At 43.5% G+C, this 13,126-nt stretch overlaps 1 protein-coding gene across 1 annotated transcript in view; it reads left to right on the top strand.

The window, feature by feature from the left end:
• Positions 1 to 5,512: 5,512 nt before the first annotated feature.
• Positions 5,513 to 13,126, top strand: part of asic4a (acid-sensing (proton-gated) ion channel family member 4a) — a gene marked incomplete at its 3' end in the record, with an annotated part of 123,779 nt that continues 116,165 nt past the window's right edge. The window contains exon 1 of the mRNA XM_080785939.1: positions 5,513 to 6,289. Coding sequence (XP_080642065.1) covers positions 5,714 to 6,289 — 576 coding nt within the window. The 5' untranslated portion in view covers positions 5,513 to 5,713. The remainder of the gene's footprint in view (positions 6,290 to 13,126) is intronic.

The following is a 13,126-nucleotide window of genomic DNA, read 5'->3' on the forward strand; positions in this document are numbered from 1 at the left end:
ACAAATTTGAGGTTTGTTACCACATACCACAAATTTAAGGTTTGTTACCACATACCACAAATTTGAGGTTTGTTACCACATACCACAAATTTGAGGTTTGTTACCACATACCACAAATTTGAGGTTTGTTACCACATACCACAAATTTGAGGTTTGTTACCACATACCACAAATTTGAGGTTTGTTACCACATACCACAAATTTGAGGTTTGTTACCACATACCACAAATTTGAGGTTTGTTACCACATACCACAAATTTGAGGTTTGTTACCACATACCACAAATTTCCCCTTGTGGGACAATAAAGTATATCTCATCTCATCTCATCTAACATGCTGTCGGATTAAAATATCATCATTTGTGTGTTAATTATGAATATTGACCCCAAAAATAAGTGCAATGTTAATAATAATTATACAGGGACATATTCATATGTGCCTCCATTGTAGTACACCTAACTAATGTTAGGCTTTACATATAAGACAATGTACATTGATTGATTGATTTAAATATTTATTAACAGTACATTTCAAGCACAACTCAATACAAAGACTGTTAACTGTGAGTGGACGACCCAATAAAGCATTACAATTGTTTACAAGAGGGTCCACCTTGTTCAATTCACCAAAACATTTAGAGACGTACAAATATACACTTCTATATAGCCAAAGAACAGAGCAGAACAGGAATTCATCATAAAGGAGGTAAAAAGGGAAAATAAACATATACAGTGAAGGAGTCAAGGGATTCACATGTCTTAATGACTGTTGGTAGGGTGTTCCACATTTTGGTGGCATAGGAGCGAAAATAATTTAGTTCCTTGTTTGTGCTGAATCTGGGTTGTACATGGTTTGTTGCACTCCCTCTGGTGTTGTGGGTGTGGACTTCGTTAACATCAAGGAAGTATTTAGACAGGTACATATCGAATCTTGTGGACCAGAGCCATTGCAAGATGCTGTACTCTGTCATCTGTCGTTTTGGGAGGTCTGGAGCCTTGTTTTAAGGGCCATTGAGGTGCTGTGGTACCAAGAGTTGCATGCATAGTCAAAGAAACCTTGTACGAGGGCTCCTGTTACGGTCTTCAAGGGGTTTTTGTTGACCAGTGAAGGAATCCTGTAAAGGAATCCTGTTCTTTGATTGACTTTTGTACATACTGTATGGTGTTATGCTGAATAACTATATGCAGGACTGTACTGCAATAAGTCATAACAAATACGTTGAGCTGATAATGCCTTTCTTGCCAACATGCATCATCGTTAGTTTATTAAGATCCTTATGCTGATATTCATCTCAATACTTTGCAAATTACTCGAAAGCAACCTAAATAGGACATGCCTTGTTATTCCCAGATCAGTTAATTCAGCACAATTTGCTGAAAGGAGACTAAAGAAATTACTTTAGCCTGCTGTATGAGCAGTTGCGTAAGTGATAATGTAGCCCAAAGCAGTGGATGTGGAGTTCACAGCCAGCCATGGGAGAGTCGAAGTCTTGCTTTGCTCTGTGTTCCGTGTGGAGCAGGAGACCCACATCTCAATTAGCAAAAAGTTAAACATAAGTGTTCAGTCATGAGTTTTTATTTCACCAAGTAAGTTGGAGGGCTTATTGTCTGTGTCAGCCGAGAACATGGGTCTATTCCCGTTAAAATGCACTAGCCCCGTGGGAGATGGATTGCTGTGCTACTCATACACTGATGCAGTCTTAATTTTGTTGACTAAGACTAAAATACTAAGATTTTTATATTTAGTCGACTAAGACTAGACTACAACTAAAACATTTCAGATGACTAAAATAGGACTAAAACTAAATGGTGTGTTATTCAAAAGTCCAAGACTAAATCTGAATTTGCTGTCAAAATGAACACAGCTGAGTTGGCGGTGCACTGGATCTAACCCATGACCTTGTGGTCATGTATGTATTACCTGGTTGTCCTTGCTTACTGTGAATCACTCTGGATTAAGAGTGCCTGCCTAAATTATAATTGTACAGTAAATTGTGGTCCAAAGGCGAGAGCTCTACCAACTGAGATGAAGTGTTAGCCATGTGAAGCCTGATACTTAGTATAAGTATATCGATGTCTAAACAGCAACATATTGTATCGTTCGACTTTGTATCGTATCGCAATGGAAATAATCGGTATCGAATCGTTTTGCATTGCAAATAATCAGTTGTATCAATACTAAGTACTAAGTATCGATGCATGTTTACTCTGTGTTTATGTCAAGGCGTGGGTTTGTCCATGTGTTCATATACAATGTCCATATTTGACAGAGAATCACTGTTTCACTTAAAAACCTGCACTATCCACAAGTTTCACACATACAGTATTTCATGTATTTGCGAAATAGATACGATTTTAAATCATTGAATCCTATCGTATTGTATCACCATAATGAACCAATATCGTCCGTGTAACGTATCATCAACCATCTATCGTGATACGTATCTTATTGCTGTTCAAATATATCGTTACACCCCTAGAACGTACGTACATGTGTACGTCTGTAATCCGCATAACTCGAGAACCGTTCGCCCCAAATTCGACACACGCGTTCGACACCCCCACAGGGAGTGCAGTGCCCGGTGTCGAGTCCGTCGGATAGTCGGTTGTACAGAACCAGCACAAAAACCTCTGACCGGGCTCTGGACCTGGTCCTCATAATAATAATGGTTCTTTTATGGTAAAACAAATAAAATAAATGGGACATCTTTACAGTTAGGTTTACATTTAGAAACACATTGAGGTTAGTGTTAGAATTGGGCATTTAGAGGTTTGCTTTAGGATTATAGGGTTCTGATTTATACTTAGTTGCGTGTCGGTCTCGTGCATTGGAAACTACTGATCTGTGTGTGTGTGTGTGTGTGTGTGTGTGTGTGTGTGTGCGCGTGTGCGTGTGCGCACGGATGGCTGAGTGGAAGGATAGATATTACAGTTCAGTGACATTTTATTTGTGCCATGTAATATTGGGACTTTAAACAGCAGAGGGGTTGGGTAGAAAGGTTATTGGCCAGGGGATCAGGGGATGTGAGCGTTGTTGGCACAAATAGACCTCGCATATAAACACACATAATGCCAGCATGCGCTGTTTGAAAATTTCCATTCGCCAGATGTGGCCACAATGGGTTCCTTTTCTTTTTTTGTATGCTTCACATTTGGTATTTAGTCATCGCCCCTCCCTCTCCCTTTCCCCCTCTCCCTTCCTGTGTGGAATGATGATCAGCACCCACCGTGCGACTGTAAATACGTCCCCAGCATCCTCTGGGGGAACGACGTCATAAAACATCCCATGTCCAGCGGACCCTGCCGTCCGCCAAAAGGCATGGCTGAAACATGCAGCAATTCATCGTCCACCCTTCTTTTTTTTCCAAGTGAAGGCAATATCCTAGATATCTGTGCGTATCTCTCTGTGGCGGGGGGAGAACAAGACATTAAGGGTCTATCACTCTCCAGATGGCAGAATAAAAAATGCTGGAAGAAGTGTGATGACTTAGATCGGAGAAAATACACAGGAAGAAAAATGTGTGTTGGCAGTGACGACTTTCAGTCACTGTCTCGTTTTTAATAATATATAGGGGGATTTAAAACCGACTGATGAGGGGCCCTTTAAATCGTTGCAATTACTACTTTTCAATATTTTAGCTATTGTAATATACAAGATATTTACCGTGTGTGTGTGTGTGTGTGTGTGTGTGTGTGTGTGTGTGTGTGTGTGTGTGCGTGTGCGTGTGCACCTTTAGATTTTCTTTTTGGACCCGTGTCTATCCATCGTTTCTATCATGCTCTTACTCTAGCCCACTTCTTCTTACAGAAACTATAACTGATAAAAAGAAAAGTAAATGTGTGATGTGCTTTAGTTACAGTAAAAAGAAAAAACAAATCTATAATTTATGATATCCTTCTCCATAGTTCATACTCATCATCATCAGGAGAAATAAGCTGGGGTAGAAAAAAGGGGATTTCCAGGATCACTCCTAGCCCACGTTTAGCTCTTCACGTCAGTCTGGAGTAATCCTGCGTCTCCTACGCTCTCACAGTCACAGCGTTGACTCGGGGTGCGCAGAGCACTTCAATTCACCTTTAAATATGCCTCTTCTCTAAAGGTCCCGGCGCTCGGGCGATGTGACCCGCATGACTAATCCCATTTTAAAGGGAAATAACATGCATTAGGGAGCTCCACTCTTGTGCCCCTCATTTGCATAATTTTGTTTGGCAACTTGGAAATGGGCCATTAACGAGCACAGAGGGAAGACTGTAAAGGATCATGGGATGATGGGGCGGATCAATAGTTTATTTCAACATCTTCGGCAGCAGCATCATCGGGAGCTCCAGATCGGAAGGAGATGGTCGTCCTACTAATTCAAATTCGTGCGGGAGCATGTGATGCTACCATTAGCTCGTGATAAGAAAAGACCATTGTGCTGCCTCTCTTAATCTCTGACAGATGTGTGAGCCCGATCGATATAATTGTCTTTCACTGTTTCCCCCTTCTTCCTACAGTATGTTCCAAACAACACACTGATGCCTATAGTGCTTGTTCTAAACTTCTCTCACTCCTCATCATTGTTCCAATTAGCTGTTATTTATTTCCACTTAAGCCCTGTCAGTGGTGGACATACATCCACCGCCTTTTGATCTACTGTACCAGCTGATACCATTGAGCTATGGAGGTTATCAACTTCAGTTGAAAAACGACCATTATCAACCATGATTGTACAGTCCATTGCACAGTCCGAATTGATCTTTTACTTTTAGGTTTTATAATTAAACTATTGACTTGTATGCTTGTATTATTCTAATTAGCAGCCTATACAAGACATCTGGCACCGGGTGATTCCGCCCAGCCATGGGAAATTGCTAATTGATTGTGTTCCTAAAATGGTCTATATCGTCTCTGTCCGGTGGGAACCTCATATGTCCAAAAGTGTTTCTTTCCAGGATTCAAATAAGAAAATAACAAAAGTAGCAGATCTGCAAGCACATAGCGTTGCGATGCTGCAACATGAACAAGTAGGGCATTCATTTACGAAAAAATATAATTAATAATATGGAGATGAAAGGTTTCCAGAACAACCTTTGCCATCGACTTTTATGCTGGTTAAGGAGTGGGAGAGTGGGGGGGTTCCGTGGGAAGCATGGGGGATGATCGAGCAAAGTTGTCTTGCAGTTAAGAGCAAATAATCTGATGCGTTTGTCTCCTTATGAATTAAGCAGACCAGAAAAACGTTACATTTTCATCCAAGAGTCGGAATCAGGGGCGCAAGGGGGTGTGCTGTTTTCTTCCTATTTTTTTTTTTTTTTCTGACAGCTGTATTACTGCTGATAAGCAGGACTGTGCGATCAAGTAGTGAGACAAGCATCCATAGCACAGAGGCAGCAGCAGCACACACACACACACACACACACACACACACACACACACAGTAAGTCATAGCAGCAGTAGCAGCAGCGCTGTAGTCACTACGAGCCGTGCAGGCGGAGAGGCAGCAGTGTGAGGATCAGTCACAGCACAGGCAGCGGCAGCAGCAACAGCAAACTCTCCTCTCTCCTCACTCTTTTTTTCTTCTTTCCAGAAGTTCTGTTGTATCCCGTTCCGAGGAGGACAAACGCCAACAGGAGGAGGAAGAAGAGGAGTGTGAATGCAAGGCTGACAGCTGCCACCCCCCCCAAAAGAAAATCTACAACAACACCCCCCAAACGCAGACCTGGCTGCCCCCATGCCTATCGAATTTGTTTGCAAAATCAAATTTGCAGAGGAGGATGAGAAGCAGAAAGTCAAGCAGGATGGGGACAGGGAGAGTCTGATCGAGGAGAGCTGCGCACCTCCGGCCAAGGACTTGGCCGGATTTGCCAACTCTTGCTCCCTACACGGGATTAACCACATCTTTGTCTCTGGCCGCCTGGGCATCCGGCAGACACTTTGGGCTCTTGCCTTTGTGGTGTCCCTGGCACTCTTTCTCTACCATGCGGCTAAGTGTGCCATCTCTTACCTGGAGCACCCTCATGTCACGGCTCTGAACGAAGAAGCCACCCCTGAGATGGTCTTCCCCGCTGTGACCATCTGCAACATCAATCGTTTCCGCTTCTCCGCGCTCACCGACGCCGACATCTACCACCTGGCGAACCTGACAGGTCTGCCGCCCAAAAACAAGGACGGGCACAAGCCCACCGATTTGGAGTATCCCGCCCCCGACATGCAGGATATCTTCAACAGGACGGGCCACCAGCTGGAAGAGATGCTCATGAGCTGCAACTTCAGCGGGCAGAACTGCTCCGTGGAGGACTTCTCTGTGGTGAGTCAGTGAGGGGAAAAGTTTTCTCAAACTTCTTCTTCTTCTTCTTGTAGCCGTTACTTATCAAATTCTTCGCCACTTTCCAACATCAAATCTTTAGCATATCCAACTAGTTTTAGTCTAGCATACATTTTATTTGAATATCTGTGGAATGTGCAAATGTGGACACTTCTTGTATCTCTTGAAAGTCAAGCTTTTGTGATAGGCATTTCTATGTGGCTTCTGGGAAACATTTTTGTGTGTGCAGGATTCATGGCTCTGGGCTTCATATTAGTCTCTGTGCCGTTACGTGTCTTTTATCAAGTTTTAAAGCAGCAGCAGCAACAGTGCATTTCCCTCCAGCCTTGTATTTCAGTGCGCACCAGAATGTAATATTTCACGGAACAAGGGGCCAGCTTCCAAGGGAAGGGAAATATAGTGTGTCTGTGTGTGCGGTCGTATACTTTTCCAAGACAAACTGTGGTTTTAATGCTGTATCCGACAAGAGAGCACGGCAACAAAATAATCAGGTTCTGAAATAGCCGGCTCATTCTCTCTACCTCAGCCCTCTCGTCTCCAGCTCTCTCGCTCTCGTCCCCTCTCTCTCTCTCGTCCCCTCTTTCTCTCTCGTCCCCTCTCTCTCTCTCTCGTTCCCTCTCTCTCTCTCTCTCTCGTCCCCTCTCTCTCTCTCTCTCTCTCGTCCCCTCTCTCTCTCTCTCTCTCTCTCTCTCTCTCTCTCTCTCTCTCTCTCTCTCTCTCACTCACTCTCTCTGACATTGCAGAGCCACTGCCTCTCTCTGAGCTTGTGTACCTTTCAGAGGGGTGGGGGGGAGGAGTTCCAACTAACGTTGTATTTCAATCTTACTGTTGCGATTAAATATTTAGAGACAGACATACATGATTTTTGCATTAGCCAGATTGACTAAAAGGAATGAAACAATTTTCATAAGAGAGGGTGTGTGTGTGTGTGTGTGTGTGTGTGTGTGTGTGTGTGTGTGTGTGTGTGTGTGTGTGTGTGTGTGTGTGTGTGTGTGTGTGTGTGTGTGTGTGTGTGTGTGTGTGTGTGTGTGTGTGTGTGTGTGTGTGTGTGTGTGTGTGTGTGTGTGTGTGTGTGTGTGCGTGCAGGGTGGCTGGGTTGAGAGAGAGAGAGAGACTTGTGTGTATGCAAGACACAAACAGAGAGAGGCTAGTGAGTGAGTTTATGCCTGCGTTGTGTGCACTATTTATTAAAGGCTCTGTCCTTGCAAGAGATGGATTTCCCCCATCTCTCCGGCAGGAATAGGAATATGCAATTGCTTTAGTGATGATAAAGCATGGGTGTCAGGCCTTAATAGGGTATGTTGAACATTGATATGCTCACCTTCCCTGAGACCTAAGCATTGTTGCTTATCACGGCAATGGCCCTGCATTACCTTTGATGGGACGGTGTAAGAAACGTTACGCAGTGCAGAGACATAACGGCGAACCACACAGCAAGCAACTTTCTCCACAATGTTGTTGTGTTGACGTACTATTTCTCCATCTTTGTAGCGTCTTCGAAGGACAAGTTTCCCCCCCATGTGTCAATTCCAGTACCTGTGACACCAGAGAGCAATAAATAAAAAATATGGTGAAACTTGGTTTGAAATGAAACGACTTTGATGGAGTTTGATAGTTTGTGGAGGATGTCCTCCCGGGATGTGATGCAAACCACATTGTGTGAAACACGCAAGTACGTATTTAGTATTTAGCAGACGTCCATGAACCAGGCTGTCCTCTGGTCAATCATAGAAGCCAATGAACCATAGCTCCCTTTCTGACACTGGGGTGACTTGGTCGAAATGAAAGATCCACCCGTGACATTATACAGGTTGAGCCCTACACGTGTACTTCATCATGTAAAATAGCGAAAATTGTTGATCGATAAGCTCACAACGCGTGAGCTTGTGAATCGGCTGTTCTTTATTTTTTACGTTTGACATTTTTATTTTTATTTATTCATGTTTTTGCCCCCAAAATAGTTCCTCTCTTCCCCAAACTGCATTTATTTTGAGTTGGTTGTCAGTTACATTTATCACTGGCTGCTTGATGCCTCCTCGCTTGACAGGTCACTCAGCCCTCAACTCTCCGAGGACAGTATACAACTGGGAGAGTGTGGGGAGGGGGCAGGTAGGGGGGGTTATTACTGGGAGCACTGGGACAGGGAAGGGAAGGGGAGAGCAGTCCAACTGGCAGATGTTAGAGCCCGGGCAAAGGGCTGTATGTATTGTACTGTATACACGTCAACATCTCTCACGTGTATTTCCTCCTCTTTTCATCATGTGTTGGCTCCGACCGCAGGGAAGGAAGCATGCTATGTACCATCACAGTCGGTGTGCTATTAATCACATGTGATTGTGCACGTGCACGCGGACAGACACGCGCGCACACAAACACATCATTTCTGCCGGGTTACTTTTCAGGATTCAAATGGCAAAAGCAGCAGAATGACAAGCAAAAACCTTCGAGCTTGTAGATCTGCTACTTTTGACGCTTTTGTGTGGCGGTGTAGTAAATGCATATACACATGCATACAGTATGAGTGTATACTCACAGATGCAACAGTATGGTGCTGTAGCATTTTCGCCGTCATCCTTTGCCTGGTGATGCTGATATGGGGATTGGTGTGCTGTCACAGTTGATCATTCTGGGAGCTCCAGATGTATTATTTAGGTAATGTCCACTCTCGGGACCTCAGCTTAATTACATGCGATTGAGATGTTTTCTGACATTTTAATTGTTCTAATCAAATATTCTTTGATGGGATATCTTTAATTAGCTTCTTATCGAAAAGAGCATTGAGGTTCTCCCTCATTTGCAATGCTAACAAGATCACATATATAAAACAATTTAAGACAGATATAAAACACAAATCAAATCATATCAAAATTTATTTTTGTACTGTAGTTGCACATTTTTGTAAAATATATATATTTAAAAAAAATGTATAAATATATATATATATATATTTTTTTAATATATATATTTTAATTTATGAAAGAAGATAATAATAATCCAAAATCCCTTTTTGTTGTGTGTGATAATGTCATTATAGAACATGGTTGGTAAAATAAGGGAATTTGTGCAGCATTCCTAATTTCACTACTCACAACAATACCTATTGCGAGGACTAAACTAACACAGACTCAGAGAAAATGAGCTGGCTGGTCTCATTCAGTGCATGATCATCCATAATGAGCTGCTGTGGAGGGAGTTGTTGTGGTCCACCACCATCATTATTTGATGTACGTATTAACACCATGCTTTATAATTAAAGATTACATTATTGACTCAGATTAATCATGTCCGATAAAGCTGATTTAACAAGGCATGAATAAATAGATTAGTATATATCCTTTTCATTCTGAGTAATTGTTGGTGTACTGTTGGGCTGTGGGGCTGCCGCTGCGATGGAGCCGCGAGCACTTTCGCCTCTTTGCATGTTGTTTTTTTTATAAGCAGAAGCAACGGGTTGGTTTGCTCCTGACTGTGTTTGCTGCTGCATTTCCACATTGTGCTCTCAGCAAGGACAGATCCCTGCCTTCTACATATATTCATGGAGTTAACTAAACAGCCATGGCATGGCCTCTGAGGTGATCTATAAAACGGAGGTTAACAGGGACAACATTTAAAGGGCCTCTCTGCATAATCTGTCATTAATCTGCATCCAGCTGTCTTTTGTGGGAGGAGGAGAGAGGCTGTGTTTTTATAGGTAATTGAATGTTTAATGACGTGAGCCCCCAGATGATGTGGATTCCCTCGTCTCCCATCTATCATATGGCATCGAAATCACCCCAAACACGTGAATGCAAATCAATATGGTGACTGATTGTCAAGTGCGGGCCGGCTGGCCACTGGTTCTCTGTACAGATTAGGAGGAGCGAGCCGCTGCTAGACCGGGCGTACCGTCCGAGACAGAGACAGTACACCCTCTGGTTCCCATGATGGATGAACGGACATGTGTCTACCTCACTCGCAAGCAATGTTTATACATCACAAAATGTAATCTGAGGAAAATGACTGAGCCTATAGCATCACACATTTTTTATTTTATTTTTTTGAGTTAAAAAAAAAAAATGGAGGGGGGGGGCATTCGCCCAAAATGGCCTGGACCTGGACCAAGTATAACTCCTGGACCAAATAATGAAGGCTGCAGTTGATACCAGACCAGGGTACCTGGCCTTCCCTAAAGTGTCTCAACTTTGTGACATGTTGTGGGCTTGTATATCTACTATTTTATGAGGTGGCAGTGGGTGTGTGTGTGCGTGTGGGGGGGGGGGCATAGGGTTTATAAACAATCAAATCAAATAAATTATAATTTAACTCTCATGGGTCCATTCTGGTCCGTGTTTTACACTCTTAACACTGAGGATTTTACGGTGCGCTCAGTAAAACTGTCCAGTTTGATTTAGCAATAACACAGCAGCCGAGGGGAGCTGTCTGTGTCTCACATTTCAGCCGTTGTCTTGTGTCAGGCTACAAACATATCCCTGTACAAACATTGTGTGTGTGTGTGTGTGTGTGTGTGTGTGTGTGTGTGTGTGTGTGTGTGTGTGTGTGTGTGTGTGTGTGTGTGTGTGTGTGTGTGTGTGTGTGTGTGTGTGTGTGTGTGTGTGTGTGTGTGTGTGTGTGTGTGTGTGTGAGTGACTGTATTCCTACACTTGTATGGTCCATTATGTCCCCATAAGACTAAGTGAAATAGACATTATGAGGACACTTTTCCTGGTCCTCACAAGGGAAACGGTTCTTCCATCTTTCAACAAAGATTAGGTCAGTTATAGGCTCACAATTGGGAACAGATTCAGGTTGAGGTCAGGATTAGACATAGACATAGATTAGACATTAGGTTTAGGGCTTGGGTTGGTTGGCGTCGCGCCTAATTTATACTTATTTCCGTGCCAGTACCCAAGCACTCAGCCTATCTACAAGCTCACAATGAAAAAAGAAAAAGCGTTGTCAGCGTTCAGTGTTTGGCATCCTAAAAGGTTGCTGTCCCCACAAGTGTAGCTGTGTGTGTGTGTGTGTGTGTGTGTGTGTGTGTGTGTGTGTGTGTGTGTTGGTGTGCTGTTCAGCTGGCGCCGACTCTGTCTCTCGGGGTGACATGTCTCTCTTGGAGAGAGTGCTACACATGAGTAGATGGCTGGGAGAGTGACATCTGGTTCTCTAGTGGGTTCTGCCCCCCCCCCCCCCCCACACACACACACACACACACACACTGGAACTGTTTCCAAAATGTCCCTCAGCACCGCCTGCCCCTTTGCCCCAACAACCCCCCCCCCCCTTCAACCACCCATGGTGGAAAGTGACATTTACTCACGTACACTTCTGAGCAATTTTAAAGTACTTTCTTTGGGTACGTTTTTGAGTATGTCCATGTTTTGATGCATTATGCTTTTAGTCCAGTCCAATATTGTACTTTGTGTGTGTGTGTGTGTGTGTGTGTGTGTGTGTGTGTGTGTGTGTGTGTGTGTGTGTGTGTGTGTGTGTGTGTGTGTGTGTGTGTGTGTGTGTGTGTGTGTGTGGTGGTGGTGGTGGGTGGGGATTGTGATTATTTGACAGCTTTAATTACTGCAGAGTAAAGCTTAGTTGTATATCCATATTATGGGGGGAACATTAGAAAAAAGTCCCCAGTTGTTTCCATGTATTCAATGTATCAACATAGCATAAACAATCCATACAATAACACATGATGTCATCAATAAAACACTATACTGAATGTACAAAGGAGAAAAACTAAAAACGGTGGCAGTGAATGACACCTCCTTTATATTTACCTCCCCTTGTGGTCTCCTGGTAGATGTTTTTATTTATTTATTTTTTAGGCTAGTTTTTAAAGAGACCACTGATCTTTCAGGGCTTTCAACAATTTGGTGGCAGAGCAGAAAAGTGAGAACTTTCTCAATTTGTTCTCAATTTGGGTGCCATACTACTACCAGATCATTGTATATCGTTGTATTACTACTTTTAGTTCTTAGTAAATCTGAGCACTTCTAATTCTCTACTGTTTCGTTCCCCTGTCGGAGGCAGCTGGGAAGGGGGGGGGGGGGGGGCAGGGAGGGGGCGTGAAAGTGACCGGAGCGTCCTCCCATGCCAGCCTGTCAATTAGCTGTGTTACGGTGGCAGTGCTGTTGGTGTCCCTGCAGTTTAGCATGCTGTCACTGATCTGATCCCCACGCCTCAGGACAACATCACACCACACCATGATACCTCCTCCGCTCTACTTACAGTATACTACGTCTGGGGTTCACAACCTTTTCTTTTTTTTTACTCCTCCCTTCGGAGGAGCCCCCCTTTCTTTCTTACATGTGACACAAGCTGAGACCACCGATGCGATTCGAGGACTCGGGACTCCTGAATCGCTGCCCTCCACACCCTCCTATCTAGCATCAGGGGCTATACTGTACATGTTGAAAAGAATAGAAAAGAAAAGAAAGCAGCTGGTAGTGGTCCAACAGCTAATTTAACTATTTGATTTAATCGGTTATTGCACATTTTGTAGATAATATACGTAATCAAATAATCGATTTATAATCAATCAATATTTTTGGTAAAATTGCCTGAGCAACTAATTGGTAAATGGACTGCATTTATATAGCGCCTTTCGAGTCTTTCCAACCCATCAGAGCGACGTACTGTACAATGTACTTGACCTTCACCCATGCACACACTGCTAGCGGAGGAAACCAACAAAAGCACTGACCAGCCAATAAAAAGCAGTTTGATGGGCTGCTCAAGGACACTTCGACACTTAGCCGTGTGTCGAACTAGGAACCTTCGGATTCCAAGGCGGCCGCTCTACCTCTGGGTCCACTGCGGTGGTTAGAGTACTACTTGACCGGG

Source organism: Protomyctophum bolini (genome assembly GCF_963924005.1).
Source record: "Protomyctophum bolini genome assembly, chromosome: 16".
Classification (NCBI taxonomy): Eukaryota; Metazoa; Chordata; class Actinopteri; order Myctophiformes; family Myctophidae; genus Protomyctophum; species Protomyctophum bolini.